The following is a 21562-nucleotide window of genomic DNA, read 5'->3' as shown; positions in this document are numbered from 1 at the left end:
AGGAAACAAATTTCATTGCAGTGTTAATGTAAGCCTACTTGTGACAATAATAAAGACTATTTTTTAAAACGTAGTCTCCCACAAGCTGTCCTCGACATAAAAGGTGTCCCTCAGTCAAAATAATACCACAAAACACGATTTTTCAAACTGCAAGTCATGACCAGAGCGTGGGTCACTGCATTCCTGATCATGGGAGAATCACCCAATGGCTGCGACCGATTTTAAATTGAGAATGCTTGCAGGGACCAGCTTTTAAATGCGAACGATGCAGTCTTCCCGCCAGAAGCGGTGGCAGAGCCCTGTATGTCCGTGCTTTTGGTGCAAAATCACAGACAACAGATTGCTCCATTTTCGAGCTGCCAGCAAGGGAGGCAACAGGACTGTGAAAAACTGAAGATGGATTGTTTGTTGTAAGGAAGAGGGGGCCAGACACAAGCAGGCCAGAACCACAAACAAATCTGCTGGCGTGAGCAGCTAAGGAGAGTCCATGGCGGACAAAGCAGTGCTAGTGTGACCTGTATAGGAGAGTTCCAGGGCCTTTGGTGAAAACTGAAATCGGGAAGAAAGCAGTATAAAGATGATTTCTTGAGATATGGTTTTGTTAATTGTGCCAATGCGAATCCTCTGTTATGTGCAGGAATGTACTGGCAAATGAGTTTAAAACCCTCAAAACTTCAAAGGCCTTTGAAGACTAAGCATGGCGGGTTCAAGGACAAACCTCTTGATTTATTTCAAAGAATGCAGCAGGAACCTAAATCATCAGCTGAAGTCCTTAGCAGAAATGTAACATTGAACGGCAAAGCAACTGAGACCGTGAGGACCAAGCAGGCTCACCTGTCGCGTTAAAGGGAAGCAAAAACAATGTGTCGCGAAAGTTAGCCGGCATGGGCCGTGATGATCAGCCGGTTGGTAAAAGTGGGTCACGGGGAAAAAAACGTTTGAAAAACACGGCCTTGAAAAACACGGCCTTAAAATACAGGACAGTGGATCACCCTGACCACAACTTAATTCCTGACCCAGACAGACTGCTGCATGATGCAACCTTATTAAAATATGTTGAACTGCAACCTTGAGTGTCAGCCATGACTTATGTGCATGGTAGCACAGTGGCTAGAACTGTTGCTTTATAGCTCCAGGGTCCCAGGTTCGATTCCCGGCTTGGGTCACAGTCTGTGCGGAGTCTGCACGTTCTCCCAGTGTCTGCGGGGTTTCCTCCGGGTGCTCCGGTTTCCTCCCACATGTCCCGAAAGACGTGCTGTTCGGTAATTTGGACATTCTGAATTCTCCCCGTGTGTGCCCGAACAGGCGCCGGAATGTGGCGACTAGGGGATCTTCACAGTAACTTCACTGCAATGTTAATGTAAGCCTACTTGTGACAATAAAGATTATCATTAGTTGGTAGAACTCTCGCATGAATAACAAGGGTCTGGGCTCAAGTACAGTACTGTGCTGTCAGAGCACAGATGAATCGTGTCATAGAGGTCTGCAGGACAGAAAAAGCCCTTCAGCCCATCATGTCTGAGCCAGTCAAAAGCAACCACCTAAGTATTCTAATCCCATTTTCCAGCACTTGGCCCATGGCCTTGTATGCCTTGGCACCACATGTCCACATCTAAATACTTCTTATGTGGAGTCTCTGCTTCCACCACCCTTTCATGCAGTGAGTTCCAGACTCCGCTGGGTGAAAACCTTTTCCTCACATTCCCTCTAAACCTCCTGCCCTTTACATCAAATCAATGCCCTGAGCTGATGAGACATTAAACAATCTGCCTTCTTGGAAGGATGTAAAAATCCTTGGCATTATTTTGAAGAGCAGGGAATTATTCCCAATGTTTTGGCCAATATATATCCCTCAATAAAAATCACAAAAAAAACAGATTTTCTGGTCATTCTTACTTTTGTGGGAATTTGCTGTGTGCACAGTGGTTGTGGCGTTTCATACATTAAAATAGTGAACATACTTTATTGACTGTAAAACGTTCTGAGGCTCAGAGGTCTTGAAAAACGCTATATACCTGCAAGTCTTTCTTTTCATTCACATATATGATAGTTGCAAATTAGCTGCATTGCTCATGTAGATTATAAATTTTCTTTTACCTCTTTTGAAATGTCAAAGTGCCTCTCGGCAAAATGCACAGCTTGTTCATGATTTCCTAGTGCAGTGTAAGCATTTCCTAAACTCCAACAAGCTCTCCCTTCGCCAATCCTAAAATTCAAATAGAAAGCAGATTAATTTTTCTGTATTTTCAAATTCAATTACAGTATTTCTTAAAGAATGTACACATCCAGGAGTTTCTCCGAGCTATATACAATAAGAATATCAAAATGGATGTAGATAAAATATATAATTTCACCTAGCAAAAAGTGGAATAATATATAATATTAACATTTTTAGCTTTAAATAAAGCAAGGGGCCATTCTTGATCAGCTGCTATGATGAAACATAGGATTTAGGAGCAGAAGTAGGAAATTCAGCCCCTCGAGCCTGCTCCACCATTCAAGCAGATCATGGCTGATCTCGTCCTGGTCTCAAATCCACCTCCCCTGCCTGTTCCCCATATCCTTTTAACCTGTTTTAAATCAGAAATATATCTATCTCCTTCTTGAAACCATTTACTGATTCAGACGCTACCGGACTATGCGGCAGCGAGTTCCACAAATTCACCACCCTCGCAAGATGTAGTTCCTCCTCATCCCAGTTCTAAATCTACCATCTCTCAAACTATATCTGTGACCTCTCATACTAGATTGCCCCACAAGAAGGAACAATTTGGTCTATAAGGAGACCAAAATTGGACACAATACTCCAGATGTGGTCTCACCAACATCCTATACAATTGCAACGAAGGCTAAAATTCCATTTGACTTTTTTATTACATGCTGTATCTGCATACCGACTTTCTGTGATTCATGAACAAAGACACTCCAATCCCTTTGCCCAAACACATTTTGAATCAGCTTTCCATGTAGATAATAATTTGCCTTTCTATTTTTCCGGCCAAAATGGATAACCTCACCACATTAAACTCCATCTACCAAATACTGGCCCAATGGTCAGGTACGGTCTTTTAATTAAACTTTCTCAGAAATAAAAAAAGTTGTCATTTCAAGATTCTCACTAAAAAGTTATTTATTTAAATCTGGTCCAAATTTGCTCAGAATTTATTGAGCAATGACGACTATTTGTGAACTTGCCCGTTTAACCTCAATGTACCCGTTTAACCTCAAAGATATTTTGCTCTGGAAGTGCAAGATGGAAATAGTGCTGTGTTCTACATTAGAAAATTGAACAAAGAGTGGAATTAATTATCTCCTTAACCAGATTGAAATATTGCAATCTTAAAACATCATTAACAGAGTGGTGACTGTAATATCAAATCATGAAAGAGAAATAAAGAAAAGGAACAAGAGAGAGAGAAATGAAAAAAAATAAAATAAGAAATAAAATTCCGAAACACAATTAGCACATGAAAGAGTGAGACTCCACACTCAAAGTTAACTTTCACTGTCCGGAGAGGTGACCGGAAGTAATTAACATGTTCCACATTATTAAAAGGGAAAATAGATTTGAAATAACTTTGCGATGATTTTAGTTTGCATTTATCACTCAGTTAGAAACATAGGGCGCGATTTAACGGCCTCGTCGCGCCAGACTTGGTGCCGGCACGCGGCCGATGAATCTCCTGAGAGGCCACTCGCGAGATTAACAATGTTCGAAACACCTTGCCTGATTTTATAGAGTCTCGCGAGACATCGTATTCTGGATCTCGCCTTCACTGGGCATGATCCAGATCAGCACATAGGCTCATTTAAGCATGTCTTTGCGGGATTCTCCCTGCGCCGAATGGCTGCACCTTGTCAACCAAACGTGGACCAGTCGTAATGGCACCGGGGGAGGGGGAGGGGGTCTCTCCCAGGGCATTATAGACCCCCAGGTGGTCAGGTGGCATCCTGGCACCATCAGGGTGCTCTGCTGACACTGCCCGGATACCAGACTGGCAGTGTCAGGTCGAGCCTGGAAGAGGAGGGGAATTCGGGGAAACCAGACAAAATGACACCCCGATCTGCGAGGTGCAAGGGGAAATTACTCTTTAAGTGCGGTCTCGGCGGAGAGAAACTCCAAGGTCAAAAAAACAGCAAGTGTCGTTGAATAGCAAGGTGTTTCTCCGTGCTGCAACCGCCAAGAAACACCCTGCTAAACGCGGCCCAAACTGGACATAATTTTTTTTCCCAGTTAAATAGTGCCCATAGTAAATTTACAACACCCAAGGGAGACATTTAGCACATCATGTCTGTGCTGGCTGAAAATAAAGTGATCCAGCCTAATCCCGCTCTTTAGCCAGTCAATACATTTCAAAGCTGAGGCAGACAGCAAAATACCATTTTCACATAGCCAACAGTAAAGTAGCACATCTTGAATGACAAATTTCGGATCTCTGTACTCAATCAAATTTTTTTTTTTTTTTAGGGTATCCAATTCATTTTTTTCCAATTGAGGGGCAATTTAGTGTGGCCAATCCACCTAGCCTGCTCATCTTTTAGGGTATGGGGGCAAAACACAGGGAGAATGTGAAAACTCCACACGGACAGTGACCCAGAGCTGGGATCGAACCTGGGAGCTCGGCACCGTGAGGCAGCAGTGCTATCCACTGCACCACCGCTGCTCCTCACCATTATTTTTACAACAATTATTAGACTGTCTTCCTTCTGACAGCTGTTTTCTTCTAAATATGAACAGCTGCTAATATAAGCTCGGATTCTTCCAATGGTGAAATTTACCAGTTGAATGTAGTACTGCAATGCACTTCAAAACTTTTCTTCATACACTGAAATACATGTATATACTGTAAACTATGACCAGCAGTCAAAGCCATAGGCTAGATCTGACACTAATACTGCACAAAGATTAACGCAATTATGTTTATTTTTACCTATCTGCAAGCTCTTGTGCTATCAGAAGATGTTTCAAATGGTACTCAATGGCTTTTTCATAGTCTTGAAGCAGAGTGTAAGTGTTTCCAAGGCTGTAACAAGCTTGTGCTTCAATGGCCTTGTCCTTTAGTAGTCGAGCAAGATGCAGTGTTCTCCTAAATGAATGCAAGATACACAAGTCAAAACATTGTAAAATACTTACGTTATGCAACATTTTCAAATATTTTTGGTGTATTTCAATGTTTCAAAGGAGCAGGAACTGACAGGCTTTTCAAGAATTGTAAATCTATCTTAAGTTCACATTCATATTAAAACATATTTGGGTATCATATCATGGTAATACAGTAATTAATATGTGGTCCACGACCAAGCCAGGTAATTTAAGCAACAATTCAAACTGGCCCTTGCATAGCTTTTTGAGGAAAAAAACTCTCCATCGCCATAGTTTCTGCTCCTGTTCATTACACATGGACTGGACATGAATGGGTGTTAGTCAAGTGCAAGATCACACAAAGCTGTGATACCACAATGCCGAAGTGAATACCTTATGGTACGGTACTGGTTTGATCTTTGGTCTTGGGAGCTAACTGACCTCAGATCAAAGCAAAAGAGAGCCATTCAAATCTCAAATTGGAGGATGCCTTGCTGATAATCTAGGCTCAGACACGAATAGCCACTTCGGTGGCATCAAATCTACGAAGTTTGAGAAACTCCAATTTCCCCCCCCCCCCCCCCCTCAAATAAAAGTCCCTCAACATTTTCTACTTGATTGCAAAATGAAGACTAAGATTTTCATATTCAAAATTTGCTTACTTGTAATATTCAGCCGCCATTGCAAATTCACCAAGAAACACACAAGCATTTCCCAGATTGCTACACGCCCTCCTTTCAGCGGATTTGTCTCCGAACTCCTTTGCAATTTCTAAGCGCTGAAAGCATGAAATAGGTTCAATCAAATAGAATATCAAAGTAGTCAACTTCAATATTTAGACAACTATAGTGTACACTGCACAGCAAGCTAAACTTGTAGTTTGCACTTTTATTTAGTGCACAATTCTACTCTTTTGATATTGTGAGCAAAAAAACTTTTAAACTGAAATCAGAAGCCTTCAGCACACTGCCCAGATGTGTGAAAATTTCACAAGATTCAAGAATAAAGAGCACACTTTAAACACAGCTAACTATACCTGTTAACTCCCAGTTGGATAACTTCATCCCTTTTAAAGTTCACAGATTGATAGTTTCACAAACTGGCTTTGACCAATGGTCATATTGGAATGGAATGGCATGAATTGCACTCACTCACTCCACTTCTTTGCACAACAACACAATATAATCAATCACTGGCTATGATCAATGAAAGGAAAACTTTTTTTCCCCCAGAGCTTAAAACAAGGTTTAAAAATAGCAACTTTTTAACACGGAGAAGAAAATAATTCAAATTCACAGGCCAAAGGAAGACAAAACAATATTTTGAGAAGTGGTTTACATCCATGGAAGCATTGTGAAATGTAGCAGACATCAACAGAAGAAAATGTTTGATAAACACACTTTTAAAAGTAAATGATGCCTTTAAAATAGTTACAGTGTGGCTTCAGATCTACACCCATAGTAAATGGGAGAACTGACATGTTGAGATTTCCATAAGGAGACAAAACATGTAGAAAATCTATATTAATGACTCTACCTCGCCTTCTACCTACAGAAAACATGAAGAAAAGCAATGCAAATTTACAAATTTGTCTCTCCATGCTCATTCTGAAATGAGGATTGAGGAAAATAAATGTTTGATGTTTCATACCTCCTGATGGGATTTCACTGCTTTCCCGAAGTTCCCCAAAAGGTAATATGTATTTCCTAGATTTCCATAAGCACGTCCCTGGGCTGCTCTGTCTCCCAGCTCCTTAACTATTGCTAAATTTGCCCTACGAATAAAATTATTAGATAAATATGGTTAGTTCAGATTAGGACTTCTCTTACCATAGGAAAAAACAAAACAACGATAAATTGAGTTCAGAAAACAGAATAGACAATGATGCACCAAATGTTTCACAGTAATCACTGCTCGCATTTAGATCTACACATGGCCCTTTGGTGATAATCAACCAGCAGCAGAATCAATTTGTACACATATGTGATCATTATGAGGTTAAGATGTTCCCTGTCTTTAAAGAAAGTGTGCAGGTAATTTATTTAAATGTGTGGTCCATTTAAATGTCTTTGAATGGCCATGCACTATTTCGAAGCGGCCTACACATGTGCAGCTGTGCAGGTACTTTCGGGTTCCTGTGGAGCCTAAAGAAAACACGGCTAGGTTCTCTTATACTGACATCCTAGTTTCTTTACAATCTCTTCATTCCTTCCTAGGGACAAACCAGTAAAACCTGATGCAGAATCTTTCTTTCAAGGCTGATGACAGTTCTACACAGATGTCAAAAAGAAAAGTCATTGGAAGCACAATGAGCAATGCGTCATATTGTATTATATAACAAACAAAAATCTTGTGAATATTAACCAGATTTAATTCCTGCATGTACCCCATCTCCAAAAAACATGCAACCATAAATCAAGATGTTCGGAATTGCTTGGTGTTGGTGATTTATTTCATTCTTTACTAGCTCTTGTCATAATTAGCAAATCCACCTCAATGACTCACACCCACCCCCCCCCCACCCCCCAGTCAAAACAAATAATTACATTATGCACAGAAAAGTCAGAGTCATAAGAGTGACAGAGGTCTACAGCACAGAAAAGGCCCTTCGGCCTATCGTATCCACACTGGTCAAAAACTACCTAACTATTCTAATCCCATTTTCCAGCACTTGGCCCGCAGCGGTAGAACCATAGAACCACTGCCGTGCTTATACACAATACTCTGCTTATGGCCTAACCAACATTTTATCAGAATCTATCATAGCTTTTAAAAAGAAAATGGATAACACAATGTAAAAGGGTATATAAGAAGAGGACAGACAAGTTAAAATAAATGGAAAACTGGTTCAGACAACAGGAGCATTGAACCAAAAATGGTTTATTTTTCCACTTTAAAACATTGTGCTTCTATTGAAAGTAATGACTCACCCATAGTAGTCTGAAGCCTTTTGCAAAGCCAAAATCACCTCTTCTGGAAAATCACCAGGATCCCGAGTTACTGCACAAGCCAGACTTTTTCCATTAGCATGGTATACATTTCCAAGGTTATAAAGTGCTCTTGCTTCGCCCACCTGTTTTTATAACACAAAAACAAATTCAAAATGGTATGAAGAACACCAATTACTCAAAAGGAAAATAAATTCTGTAGTTGTTACCCATTTCTTGAATTCACCAAGTAGAATCATTTTTGCATTTGAAGTCAAATTCAATTGAGTTAGTAATTCTATTTATACATTTTTACATGATTAGGGCAGCACGCATTGTGGGCAGCACGGTAGCATTGTGGATAGCACAATTGCTTCACAGCTCCAGGGTCCCAGGTTTGATTCCAGCTTGGGTCACTGTCTGGGCGATGTCTGCACATCCTCCCCGTGTGTGCGTGGGTTTCCTCCGGGTGCTCCGGTTTCCTCCCACAGTCAAAAGATGTGCAGGTTAGGTGGATTGGCTATGATAAATTTCTCTTAGTGTCGAAAATTGCCCTTAGTGTTGGGTCGGATTACTGGGTTATGGGGATAGGGTGGAGGTGTTGACCTTGGGTAGGGTGCTCTTTCCAAGAGGCGGTGCAGACTCAATGGGCTGAATGGCCTCTTTCTGCACTGTAAATTCTATGATAATCTATGATTAATCTAGGAAAAAGGTTCGGCACAACATCGTGGGTGAAGGGCCTGTTCTGTACTGTATTTTTCTATGTTCTATGATTACATTTAGTAACAGTAATAAGTAATAAATCGACACCAGGTTAAAGTCCAGCAGCTTTGTTTTGAATCACTTGCTTTCAGAGCGCAGCTCCTTCTTCAGGTGAATCACTGTGCCCACCCCAATCCAACGCGGCATCTCCACATCAAAAATTTAGTAAGGCTACTTTCAGCAATTATTCTTTTAATCTTCTCAATGCTAATGGAATAATGCTCTTCGGAGTTAATTAGCAGAGAATGTTAAACTTCAACAATTACTCACATATACAGGTATGGAAAAATTCAATAGTCTAATACACTGTTGGCCTGTAGCCCAAGACAACTGGAAGTTGTATTACAGTTGTCGACCATTCTCATTAGATGCTATCTGGGATTTTGCATTCAGGTTTTGGGCATCAGACTTCAGGAAGAATATAAAGAGCTGGAGGGGTATAGTGCAAATTCACCAGAATGACACCAGGACTAAAAGGGTTAAATTATGAGGACATATTGCACAGACTAGACTTGCTATTGCTTGAATATTAAAAGCAAATTAAAGGAACAATATCACTCGAGTTCTCAGATGATGATCAGAGCAGTTCATACGGTAGATACAGAAACTCTACGTCCTCTAATGGAGTATTCAGAACAAGGGCCTTAAGATTAGAGCTAGGTTATTCAGAGATGATGTCAGGAAGTACTCCTTTGCACTTAGGGTACTCTTCTCCAATAGAGGCATTGAGGCAGTTGAAAATTGCACAACTGAGATTAATAGATTTTTGTCAGACAAGGTAAGTGGTAATATAAACCAAGCATGCTACATACAGTTAAGATACAGATCAGCGAGTGGCGGCATGGTGGCGCAGTGGTTAGCACTGCTGCCTCACGGCACTGAGGTTCCAGGTTCGATCCCGGCCCCCTGTGCGTGTGGAGTTTGCACATTCTCCCATTCTTTACATGGGTTTCGCCGCCACAACCAAAAGATGTGCAGGGTTGGTGGATTGGCCACGCTAAATTGCCCCTTAATTGGAAAAAAATAATTGGGTACTCGAAATTTAAAACAAATGTACAGATCACCATGATCTAGCTGAATGATCAAGCACAAGAGACTGAATGGCCAGCTCCTGATCCTATTATTATTCCACTGAAAAAGATACAACAGTGTTTAAACCTATCTTTACTTGATGGCCATTTGAATATTACAGGGTAAATCACTAATTAGCATGCAGAAGCTGTGACAGAATGGATAGATTGCATCTCCTTGTTCTAGAACACTTAGATACAAGATTAAATGGAAGAGATTTAGAACAGATCAGGAAATAACCATTTTTAAATATCTACACAAAGCATTGTCGAGCTTTGGGATGAAGTATCCGAGTTAGTAATTGAGCAATATCAACATGCAACAATAGACTAGTGAGGTAGTTGGAAGATAGGGGTGGGAATGCAGTAATTAGGAGCACAGGTCATGAAGGATAACAAATTAGAACAGAGAAGAGCTATGTAATTTAAACTGTGCTGCAAAACATGTAGGAAAAGTAGACAAGATAGAAAAACCCAAATGCCACCATTGTTGCCCAGTTCAGACCTGCTCAGTCAACACAGACCAAAGAATCAATCTGAGGACTTTTTGGCCTCCATGCTTCAGTGCCCTAATGATAAGTGTAGTTACCCACTGAAGCTTTAGAATTATGATTGGATGTGTTAACCCTTTATTGGCAAAGTAGCATTGTAGAATATGCTATAACAATTGATCACAAAATAATATTGTAGAATATGTTAAAACAATTGATTACAAAGGTACAGAGAAAATGGTTAGCAAGTGAATTACTATCAAGAATATTGAATTCTTTGCTAACCACTACCTTATCGCAGAGTTCTCTGGAAATGTCCAGATGTCTTTGACAGCAAACGACTGCTTCATCAAAGCGTCCCAAAACCTTGAAAGTATTGCCAAGGTTACCACTAGCTTTAGCTTCTCCCAATCGATCACCAATTGTTCTGAAAATTAAATGAACAGTAAATTAAAACAACAAAAAAAGTTGGCAAAGGTTTCTATCAAGTCCTTTGTTCCTGGCACTTATCCCTGTGCCTTTGAGCGTGGTGACCAAAATTGTAACATGCAGTAAATCAAAATCATTTATAGCTCTGTTAATGGTTTGATGGGCTAACTTGGCCAAAATAAAAACAAAATGTTCCAAATATGTGCAGGTTAAGTGGATTGGCCACACTAAATTGCCCATTAATTGGAAAAAAAATAATTGGGTACTCTAAATTTATTTTAAAAAGCAAGACGTTAGAAAGATACATTCAATATCAGAAGAGAGGAAACATTCAGTATCAGAAGAGAGGAAACTTAAGTTAAATTTTCAGGTAAGTATAAGCCATTAATTAGAACTAGTTCTGACCTGTGTGTGGTCTGAACAGCCCATCATAAAAGCTTCTGCATAATTTCTAAAGAACTAGTCTTGCTATTTCTCCCCAAAAATGCTCTCTACATTTTAAACAGCTTCTCCATATTATCTTAACAGTAGACCCACTACTTTCAATGTTATTTCCAGATATCTTTCCAAATCTGCAAGTGCTAGTTATTCCCTTTGTACTTTGTTTATTTTTTAATCAGTATGCAATACTTTTCATGTCAATAATAAATGCATTAATTAATTGATTTGCAACTGAGGCATTTGTTAAACACATTTGACATCCTTCCATTCTTCCTAAGCTGAACAACAAAGTTTCTGCATCCAGCTCTCTTATATAGAAAAGCTGAAGTAATTTGGCCAACTGCAATTGTTTCGATAACTCCTCAAATTGTCGTACATGTCCTTCCATGTGTCACTGTAAACTACCACATCTTCCAAATAGACCACTCAGTTAGACACTTTAGCCACTACTTGATGTATGAACTGTTGAAATGTAAATGGTGCGTTTTAAAATCCAAACGACATCACTTTACACTAATACAATCCCCTTGGAGGCCCAAAGGCAGATATTTCTTCAGCGATGGGCATTAAAGGAACCTGCCAATACCCCTTTGACAAATCAATTTTCGAAAGGCATGAGGCACTGTCTATTCTATTGATACAGTCCTCCAACCTGGGAATCGGATACAGATCTGTTTTGTTGATGGCACTGACCTTGCGGTAGTCTATATAGATGCGTGTTGTTCTAACATGACCTGTGATCTCCAGCTACTCTTACTTGGCTCAATTAAATGATTCTCCAACATGTTTTGGATTCTACTTCTATCTGAGCTAGTTTCTGTCGGTTCAGTTGACATGGATGTTGTTTTAACGGGTTGGAGTCACCTATGTAGACATCATGTTCAATTAAAGTAGTGTGGTATTGTGTGAAGCAAATAATGGCATGATGGGAAAACTAGTCAAGTCTTCTTGGTACAATTGAATTTAACCTAAGACACAGATACAGAATACACAGAGACAGCATGTCCTGAGAACTGGGTGACTCTGAGAGTCTAGATAAGGCTTGAAACTAGAAGCAGTCTTAATACATAACAAGCTGAACAACTATTTCTTCCTGTTCCTAAACAAATTCTTCCCTTTCTTAAAACAAAGACAAGATAATGATATGAAACTCAAGTCCCCTAAAGGTCAGCAAGGTGACGCCATTGTAACGATTATTACTTATGTTTTACTTTCGATCAAATTCCTGACCAAGTTGTATTCATGTTATCTTGATCCTATAATGTATAAGAATTGCCTTCTTTTCCTGTAATATCGCAGACTTGGGACGGACTCAGCAGTTTGTATTTGACTGCCTTCCGACTTCAAAAGTCTCAGCCATTTACTGCTAGCAGTCAGTTCTAATTCGGAAATAAAGTTCAGTTTTGCTTACCTAATGAATTATGTTTGTATTTCTCTATCACAGTCAAGAAGCGGGGAAAATATAAAATACAACAGTAGTGTGCCCCAGTGTGTCCCTACAAATCTTATACTTTTGTAGTATCCTTATGTGATCTTTTTGTTGCGTTGCTCTTCTTCTAAGTAGGCAAACTCAGTATCTAACTGTTCTAGTATTACCATATTTGCTAGTTGTACCGCAGGAGGGTTGCTTTTGTGAACTGTCGATCTCTTTCCCTACTTCTACCACGTGACACACTAGTTCCTTCCCATCTTCTTCCTTACAATGATATTTCTTCAACATATTTATATGGCATAATTGGTCCTTCTTCCTACAGTCTCAAGTATCTATTCGGTTACGTCACCTTACTCATCCTCCTAACAACCTTATAGGGGCTGTTGAATTTTGCTTTCAGTGGTTTGTCCTACAAAGGCAACAATACCATTACCTCATTTCCAGCTTGGAATCTTCTGGACCTGCATGTTTGTCATTTTCTTTCTTTCTCCTGAAATCTTTAAATTTGGACACATAATCCAACATTGGAGATTTGTCTTTTTGTTTTATAAACTTTGCTTTCATCAGGTTTAACAGACCCTGTACTCTATCGCCATAGACAAATTCAAATCGGCTATACCCATGAGATTTGTTCAGACAATCTCTGGTTCCAAATACAAAATCCAATCTCTGCTCCCAATCTTTTGGACCTAATCATGGTTTTGAGAGTCTGAGGATATCTCTCCAAAGCTCCCCAAGTTTGTGGGTGATAGATGGTCGACTGCAGTTGCTTGATTCCTAAACTACAAATTACGTCCTGAAAATTTTTGGACATAAAGTTAGAACCATGGTCAGATTATACATCTATAGGGTAGGCTATAGTGTGTGAAGAACTGCGTCAACTTCTCCACTACAATCTTAGCTACAAGGCATAGCTTCCGTAAAGCTTGGCAAAAATCAGGTGGGAGCTGCAAAAAAAAAAAAATTGGGATACTGACTTCTCTCCTTCGAATTCAATGTGTCCCTCAGAGACATATATTTAACCATCTGTTTAAGCAGGACAGGACACCCACTGGAAGGCTCAGCGCCACTTTAAACATGCAGATCACGTCCGAATAATATCACCAAGCTTTATATAAAATTTTAACCAGGTCTGTGCAGGAAAAATATTGTGGTTACTCTGCCAGGCCAACCTAGATCCAAGACTAACAGATCAAGAATGGCAAGTTATTTTAATTGCTCTTTCCATAGGGGCCAAAAGGAGATACAGCACTCCCCCAGCCCCACAAGGAAATCTTGGAACACCTCAGCCATAGACTTTGCTTTCCTTCCCCACCCACACAACCACAATCTATTTTGCCCTACCAGTCTCCCCACCTAACCAACTACCTTGGAATGGTCCTTTCCGTCTCCTCCTGCAGACTCCTATTACACAAAATTCAACTCTTGCACATAGACCAGCTTGTAATACCCACTGGGTTCGACTGGAAAACTAACAGCAAGGGTTCAGATGAGTTCCAAGAGTTAAATATTCCTGGTTCGTCTCGTCAAGCATTGGATGATTGTTCTCCATTGGGACGTAAAGAGAAAGCTTTCTTTTCCTTGATTTTCTCTGTTTCAGAGACTAAGGGCGGGATTCTCCCGTACCCGGCGGGACGGAGTGGTGTGAACCACTCCGCCGTCAGGCCGCCCCAAAGGTGCGGAATCCTCCGCACCTCCAAGGGGCTAGGCCCACCCGGAGTGGTTTGCGCCCCGCAGGCCGGCGGGATAGGGGCCTGGCGCCACGCCAACCGGCACCGAAGGGCCTCCGCTGGCCGGCGTGTGTCGGCACATATGTGGGAGCGCCGGTGCGTGCTGGCGTCATCCCCACTCATGCGCGGGAGGGTTTGTCTCAGCATCGGCCATCGCAGAGGACCACAACGGCCGATGCAGAGTAATAGAGTGCCCCCACGGCACAGGCCCGCCCGCGGATCGGTGGGCCCTGACCGCGGGCCAGGCCACAGTGGAGGCACCTCTCGGGATAGATGTCAGTTTGACATCTATCCTTCATGCCCATTGAGAGCGTGCTCCTGATTCACTACTGATTTTCAAAAGTAAACACCAGTTGTGATGACAAGCCAGGGATCCAGAGGTGCCTGTAAACCCAGGCGTTGAGGGACACGCTGGGCATTGCCCCCTGGCAATGCAGACTGTGGCCCTTTAAAGACGGTGCCTTGACCTCTCTCCGTGGAGCTGGCCTTGTTAGCTCTATCAGGCCCCATGTCACCAGAATGATGGCGTAAACCATGTCTCTTAACTTTTCTGTAACCTTAAGTGCCAGAAAATCTGGCGTGAAAACTCGGCTGGATTTGAGAAATAGGCTTGTTTTCAGTCCGAGCTCGACACTCTGACAAATTTTGGGAAAGTTCCGCCCATAATATATATGGTCCTGATGAAGGGTAATATCCGAATTGTTCACTTATTGCTTTTACGACCACAGTGAGAGTGGTCCTTGCTAAACAGGTTCATGCAATTCCAAGGTCCCCATGCAGGCAACCTCCAGCACCAGGGTCTCAGGACAAACCCCTTGCGCACAATGCTGCACATTATCAAAGACTGTCCCCTCTCAAGACTATGGAGAAAATGATGAAGGTATTGATTGACTTTAGAGATTTGCATTCATTAAATGAATAAATAAAAGTGGATAATATTCCAACTTGCTTCTACTCTGCGTTCTTTTTGCATTTATGCATTTTGACCAGATAAAAGTTATTTTAAGTTCTTTGAAAGTAAATGGCTTAAGTAGTTTATTTGAAATTAAAGTGATTCCACTGAAGGCATCACTGATTTGCTAAAGGGCTATGGGAAGATCACACTGTGTATGTTTGCTAATACTTTAAAAAAATATATTTTTATTCTCCTTTTTCACATTTTCTCCCCAATTTACACCCACCAACAATAATCAACAACAAATATGTCAATCCCCATAACAATAACAATAATCCCATCCTCCCACCAACCCCCAAACATCAGCCCGCATGTTTATATAAACAAATGACAAAAAGGAAAGTCCCCCTTAATACAAACAGCCCCCCCCCCCTCGCCTTCTCCACCTCTGTCACCCCAAGGGTTCGGTGGGACCATATTTGGAATGGCTAACTCGCACGCAGGGATTACCCATGTGGAAAGTGGAACATGATACCATGGGCAGGAGTCAGGTGTTGACAAACAATGCAAAGCACCAGAGCTCATCGCTGTGTGGGTTGTCATCATCCTCCATCCCATGGACCAGGTCAGCTGATACTGCCAACTGAGGGTGCACAACCTGTAGGTAGTGAGGCAGGTAGGAATCACAGAGGGGTTTGCGGGGGGAGTGGTCGGCCAGGGAGGGGTATGGAGCACAGAGATTCTTTGTACACAGATGATCTCGTCCTATATATTTTGCATCACGTCAGGAGCTTCAACAGGATCATGGGGGAGTTTGGTCTCTTTTCGGGGTATAAACGTCATATTACCAATTAATGCCAGGGGACAGGGGAGCAGTTTGGGAAGGCTGTAGCTTCGGATGGTAGGGGCGAATTTCTTATCTTAGGATACACAGAGTTGGGTCCAGCTGCATAAGCTGAATTTGGTGCTGTTGGTGGAGGGAATGAAGGCGGACTTTAAGAGGTGGGATGTGCTTCCATCGTCATTGGCTGGTCAGGTCCAGACAGTAATGATGACGGTGTTACCAAAGTAAGAAGTCTTGCAACACCAGGTTAAAGTCCAACAGGTTCGTTTCATACACTAGCTTTCGGAGCACTGCTCCTTCCTCAGGTGAATGAGCAGTGCTCCGAAAGCTAGTGTTTGAAACAAACCTGTTGGACTTTAACCTGGTGTTAAGACTTTTTACTGTGCTCACCCCAGTCCAACACCGGCATCTCCACATCATCAGTGTTACCAAAGTTTTTGTTTGTGTTTCAGAACCTGAAATGGAATGAAATTAAAATCACTTATTGTCACAAGTAGGCTTCAAATGAAGTTACTGTGAAAAGCCCCTAGTCGCCACATTCCAGCACCTGCTCAGTGTTGAGGGTGCTGAACCAGTGCCAGCAGCATTTTAGAAAAAAAGGCATGTCCCTTTGAGCGCCAATTTGCAGCAATATACTTGAAAATGCCTCCAATAAAGTATTTCTCAAAAAAAAAAACATGCTTACCTTGCAAGAGTCAAGTCATGATGGTGGTACTCAAGTGCTTTGGAATAATCATGCAAATAAAAATAGGCATTTCCAAGCTGACTGTAGATGGCACTGAGGGTTTTCAGGTCCTCTGTTCCAACCTGAACTGCAGCTTCAAAAAATGACACTCCAGCTCGACAGTCTCCTGTTTTACAGAGTCGTTCACCTTCTAGGGCCAGTTCCAAGCAGGAAGCTTCCATTCTGCAAAATCACCAATAAAAGTAATCAATTCTGTAACTGCAGACTACTTAAGAGGTTGCAAAAATGTTTCATGAAATCAGATGCATTACATTTGGTGAGGTGGTGGCATAGTGGTATTGTCACTGGACTAGTCATCCAGAGACCCAGGGTAATGGTCTGCAATCACGGGTTTGGATCCCGCCATGGCAGATGGCAAAATTTGAATTTAAAAAACAAAAATCATAACATTGCCGTTTATCGTAAAACCCCATCTGGTTAAATAATGCCCGTCAGAGAAGGAAATCTGCCCTCCTTACCCGGTCTGGCCCACGTGTGACTTCAGACCCACACAGCAAAACGGTTGACTGTTAACTGCCTCCACTGAATGGCCTAGCAAGCCACTCGGGTTAAGGGCAATTAGGGATGGGCAACAAATGCTGGCCCAGTCAGAGGCCAGAGGTGTAGGAGGGAGGGCTTCAGGTATTTGGATAATTGGAGCGCATTCTGGGGAAGATGGGACCTGTACAAGCAGGACGGGTTACATCTGAACCAGAGGGGCACCAATATCCTGGGGGGGGGGGGGGGGGGGGAGGTTTTTTAGTACTCTTCGGGAGGGTTTAAACTAATTTGGCAGGGGAATGGGAACCGGATGTGTAGTCCAGCAACTAAGGTAGACGATAGTCAGGACGCCAAAGCACGTAGTGATGCAGTGGGGAAGGTAACAATGACAAAGGAGAGTACTTGCAGGCAAGGAGATGGGTTGAAGTGTGTATACTTTAATGCAAGAAGCATCAGGAATAAGGTGGGTGAACTTAAGGCATGGATCTGTACTTGGGACTACGATGTGGTGGCCATCACGGAAACTTGGATAGAAGAGGGGCAGAAATGGTTGTTGGAGGTCCCTGGTTATAGATGTTTCAACAAGATTAGGGAGGATGGTAAAAGAGGTGGGGGGGGTGGCATTGTTAATTAGAGATAGTATAACCGCTGAAGAAAGGCAGTTCGAGGGGGATCTGCCTACTGAGGTAATATGGGTTGAAGTTAGAAATAGGAAAGGAGCAGTCACCTTGTTGGGAGTTTTCTATAGGCCCCCCAATAGCAGCAGAGATGTGGAGGAACAGATTGGGAAACAGATTTTGGAAAGGTGCAGAAGTCACAGGGTAGTAGTCATGGGCGACTTCAACTTCCCAAACATTGAGTGGAAACTCTTTAGATCAAATAGTTTGGATGGGGTAGTGTTTGTGCAGTGTGTCCAGGAAGCTTTTCTAACACAGTATGTAGATTGTCCGACCAGAGGGGAGGCCATATTGGATTTAGTACTTGGTAATGAACCAGGGCAGGTGATAGATTTGTTAGTGGGGGAGCATTTTGGAGGTAGTGACCACAATTCTGTGACTTTCACTTTAGTAATGGAGAGGGATAGGTGCGAGCAACAGGGCAAGGTTTATAATTGGGGGAAGGGTAAATGCAATGCTGTCAGACAAGAATTGAAGTGCAGAAGTTGGGAACATAGGCTGTCAGGGAAGGACACAAGTGAAATGTGGAACTTGTTCAAGGAACAGGTACTGCGTGTCTTTGATATGTATGTCCCTGTCAGGCAGGGAAGAGATGGTCGAGTGATGGTTGACAAGAGAGGTTGAATGTCTTGTTAAGAGGAAGAAGGAGACTTATGTAAGGCTGAAGAAACAAGGTTCAGACAGGGCGCTGGAGGGATACAAGATAGCCAGGAGGGAACTGAAGAAAGGGATTAGGAGAGCTAAGAGAAGGCATGAAAAATCTTTGGCGGGTAGGATCAAGGAAAACCCCAAGGCCTTTTACACATATGTGAGAAATATGAGAATGACTAGAGCGAGGGTAGGTCCGATTAAGGACAGTAGCGGGAGATTGTGTATTGAGTCTGAAGAGGTAGGAGAGGTCTTGAACAAGTATTTTTCTTCAGTATTTACAAACGAGAGGGGCCATATTGTTGGAGAGGACAGCGTGAAGCAGACTGATAAGCTTGAGGAGATACTTGTCAGGAAGGAAGATGTGTTGCGCGTTTTGAAAAACTTGAGGATAGACAAGTCCCCCGGGCCTGACGGGATATATCCAAGGATTCTATGGGAATCAAGAATTGAAATTGCAGAGCCGTTGGCAATGATCTTTTCGTCCTCGCTGTCAACAGGGGTGGTACCAGAGGATTGGAGAGTGGCGAATGTCGTGCCCCTGTTCAAAAAAGGGAATAGGGATAACCCTGGGAATTACAGGCCAGTTAGTCTTACTTCGGTGGTAGGCAAAGTAATGGAAAGGATACTGAGGGATAGGATTTCTGAGCATCTGGAAAGGCATTGCTTGATTAGGGATAGTCAGCACGGATTTGTGAGGGGTAGGTCTTGCCTTACAAGTCTTATTGAATTCTTTGAGGAGGTGACAAAGCATGTGGATGAAGGTAAAGCAGTGGATGTAGTGTACATGGATTTTAGTAAGGCATTTGATAAGGTTCCCCCATGGTAGGCTTATGCAGAAAGTAAGGAGGCATGGGATAGTGGGAAATTTGGCCAGTTGGATAACAAACTGGCTAACCGATAGAAGACAGAGAGTGGTGGTGGATGGCAAATATTCAACCTGGAGCCCAGTTATCAGTGGCGTACCGCAGGGATCAGTTCTGGGTCCTCTGCTGTTTGTGATTTTCATTAACGACTTGGATGAGGGAGTTGAAGGGTGGGTCAGTAAATTTGCAGATGATACGAAGATTGGTGGAGTTGTGGATAGTGAGGAGAGCTGTTGTCGGCTGCAAAGAGACATAGATAGGATGCAGAGCTGGGCTGAGAAGTGGCAGATGGAGTTTAACCCTGACAAGTGTGAGGTTGTCCATTTTGGAAGGACAAATCTGAATGCGGAATACAGGGTTAATGGTAGGGTTCTTGGCAATGTGGAGGAGCAGAGAGATCTTGGGGTCTATGTTCATAGTTCTTTAAAAGTTGCCACTCAAGTGGATAGAGCTGTGAAGAAGGCCTATGGTGTGCTAGCGTTCATTAGCAGAGGGATTGAATTTAAGAGCCGTGAGGTGATGATGCAGCTGTACAAAACCTTGGTCAGGCCACATTTGGAGTACTGTGTGCAGTTCTGGTCACCTCATTTTAGGAAGGATGTGGAAGCTTTGGAAAAGGTGCAAAGGAGATTTACCAGGATGTTGCCTGGAATGGAGAGTAGGTCATACGAGGAAAGGTTGAGGGTGCTAGGCCTTTTCTCATTAGAACGGAGAAGGATGAGGGGCGACTTGATAGAGGTTTATAAGATGATCAGGGGAATAGATAGAGTAGACAGTCAGAGACTTTTTCCCCAGGTGGAACACACCATTACAAGGGGACATAAATTTAAGATAAATGGTGGAAGATATAGAGGGGATGTCAGAGGTAGGTTCTTTACCCAGAGAGTAGTGGGGGCATGGAATGCACTGCCTGTGGTAGTAGTTGAGTCGGAAAAGTTAGGGACCTTCAAGCGGCTATTGGATAGGTACTTGGATAGATACTTGGATTAGGGTAGAATAATGGAGTGTAGGTTAACTTCTTAAGGGCAGCACGGTAGCATTGTGGATAGCACAATTGCTTCACAGCTCCAGGGTCCCAAGTTCGATTTCGACTTGGGTCACTGTCTGTGTGGAGTCTGCACATCCTCCCCGTGACTGCGTGGGTTTCCTCCGGGTACTCCGGTTTCCTCCCACAGTCCAAAGATGTGCAGGTTGGGTGGATTGGCCATGAAAAATTGTCCAAAATTCTATGATTAACCTAGGACAAAAGTTCGGCGCAACATCGTGGGCCGAAGGGCCTGTTCTGTGCTGTATTTCTCTATCTATCTATCTAAAACACATTTTAAAAAGTTATCACAAATAGTGAAGCTAGGATGAGAGAGCAAAGTGTAATTTTGTAACAATGAACTTCTCCACATCAGAATTAAAATACAATTTCAAGGCCATGATTCTTTTTTTTTTTTTTTTTTTTTTAAATAATTTTTATTGAAATTTTTCGATACAAACATTTACCCCTACTACATTTTAAATTATAACACAACAAATCCCCCCTGGAAAATCCTCCCCACGCCCTCCCCCGCGCGCACCCCCCCCCCCCCCCCCTCCCCTCCCCGCGCTACCAGTCTAGCAACCAAACCGTTTTTCCCTTTCTGCCGATGGCCTCGGGCAGTCATTGCCCGCGACCCCCCGCTGACGTGCTCCCTTCGTTGCTATCCCCCCCCCCCTCCCTTCCCCCCCCCCCCCCCCTTTCTCCCCGGGTTGCTGCTGTTTCGGCCTCCAGTTCCTATCTCTGATCCAGAAAGTCAAGGAAGGGCTGCCACCGCCGGAAGAACCCCCGTACCGACCCTCTCAGGGCGAATTTGATTCTTTCCAATTGGATGAAGCTTGCCATGTCGTTTAACCAGGTGTTAACACTTGGTGGCCTTGTGTCCCTCCACTGAATCAAGATCCTTCTCCGAGCTACCAAGGACGCAAAGGCCAATATTCCGGCCTCCCCTGCCTCTTGTACTCCTGGCTCCACTCCAACCCCAAAAATCGCTAGCCCCCACCCTGGTTTGACCCTG

General features: G+C 42.6%; 1 protein-coding gene across 3 annotated transcripts in view; it reads right to left on the bottom strand.

The window, feature by feature from the left end:
* Positions 1 to 21562, bottom strand: part of gpsm2 (G protein signaling modulator 2) — a 106848-nt gene that overhangs the window by 48952 nt on the left and 36334 nt on the right. For all 3 annotated transcript variants that reach the window (XM_038794800.1, XM_038794799.1, XM_038794801.1), the window contains exons 3-9: positions 16790 to 17011; positions 10625 to 10760; positions 8014 to 8156; positions 6734 to 6857; positions 5746 to 5861; positions 4932 to 5087; positions 2098 to 2206 (exon numbers count right to left, since the gene is read on the bottom strand). In XM_038794800.1, coding sequence (XP_038650728.1) covers positions 2098 to 2206; positions 4932 to 5087; positions 5746 to 5861; positions 6734 to 6857; positions 8014 to 8156; positions 10625 to 10760; positions 16790 to 17011 — 1006 coding nt within the window. The remainder of the gene's footprint in view (positions 1 to 2097; positions 2207 to 4931; positions 5088 to 5745; positions 5862 to 6733; positions 6858 to 8013; positions 8157 to 10624; positions 10761 to 16789; positions 17012 to 21562) is intronic.

This window comes from Scyliorhinus canicula, chromosome 4, assembly GCF_902713615.1.
Source record: "Scyliorhinus canicula chromosome 4, sScyCan1.1, whole genome shotgun sequence".
In the NCBI taxonomy this organism is placed as follows: domain Eukaryota; kingdom Metazoa; phylum Chordata; class Chondrichthyes; order Carcharhiniformes; family Scyliorhinidae; genus Scyliorhinus; species Scyliorhinus canicula.
Note: the sequence above shows the minus strand (reverse complement) of the source record. Positions and strands in the feature narration are given on the sequence as shown.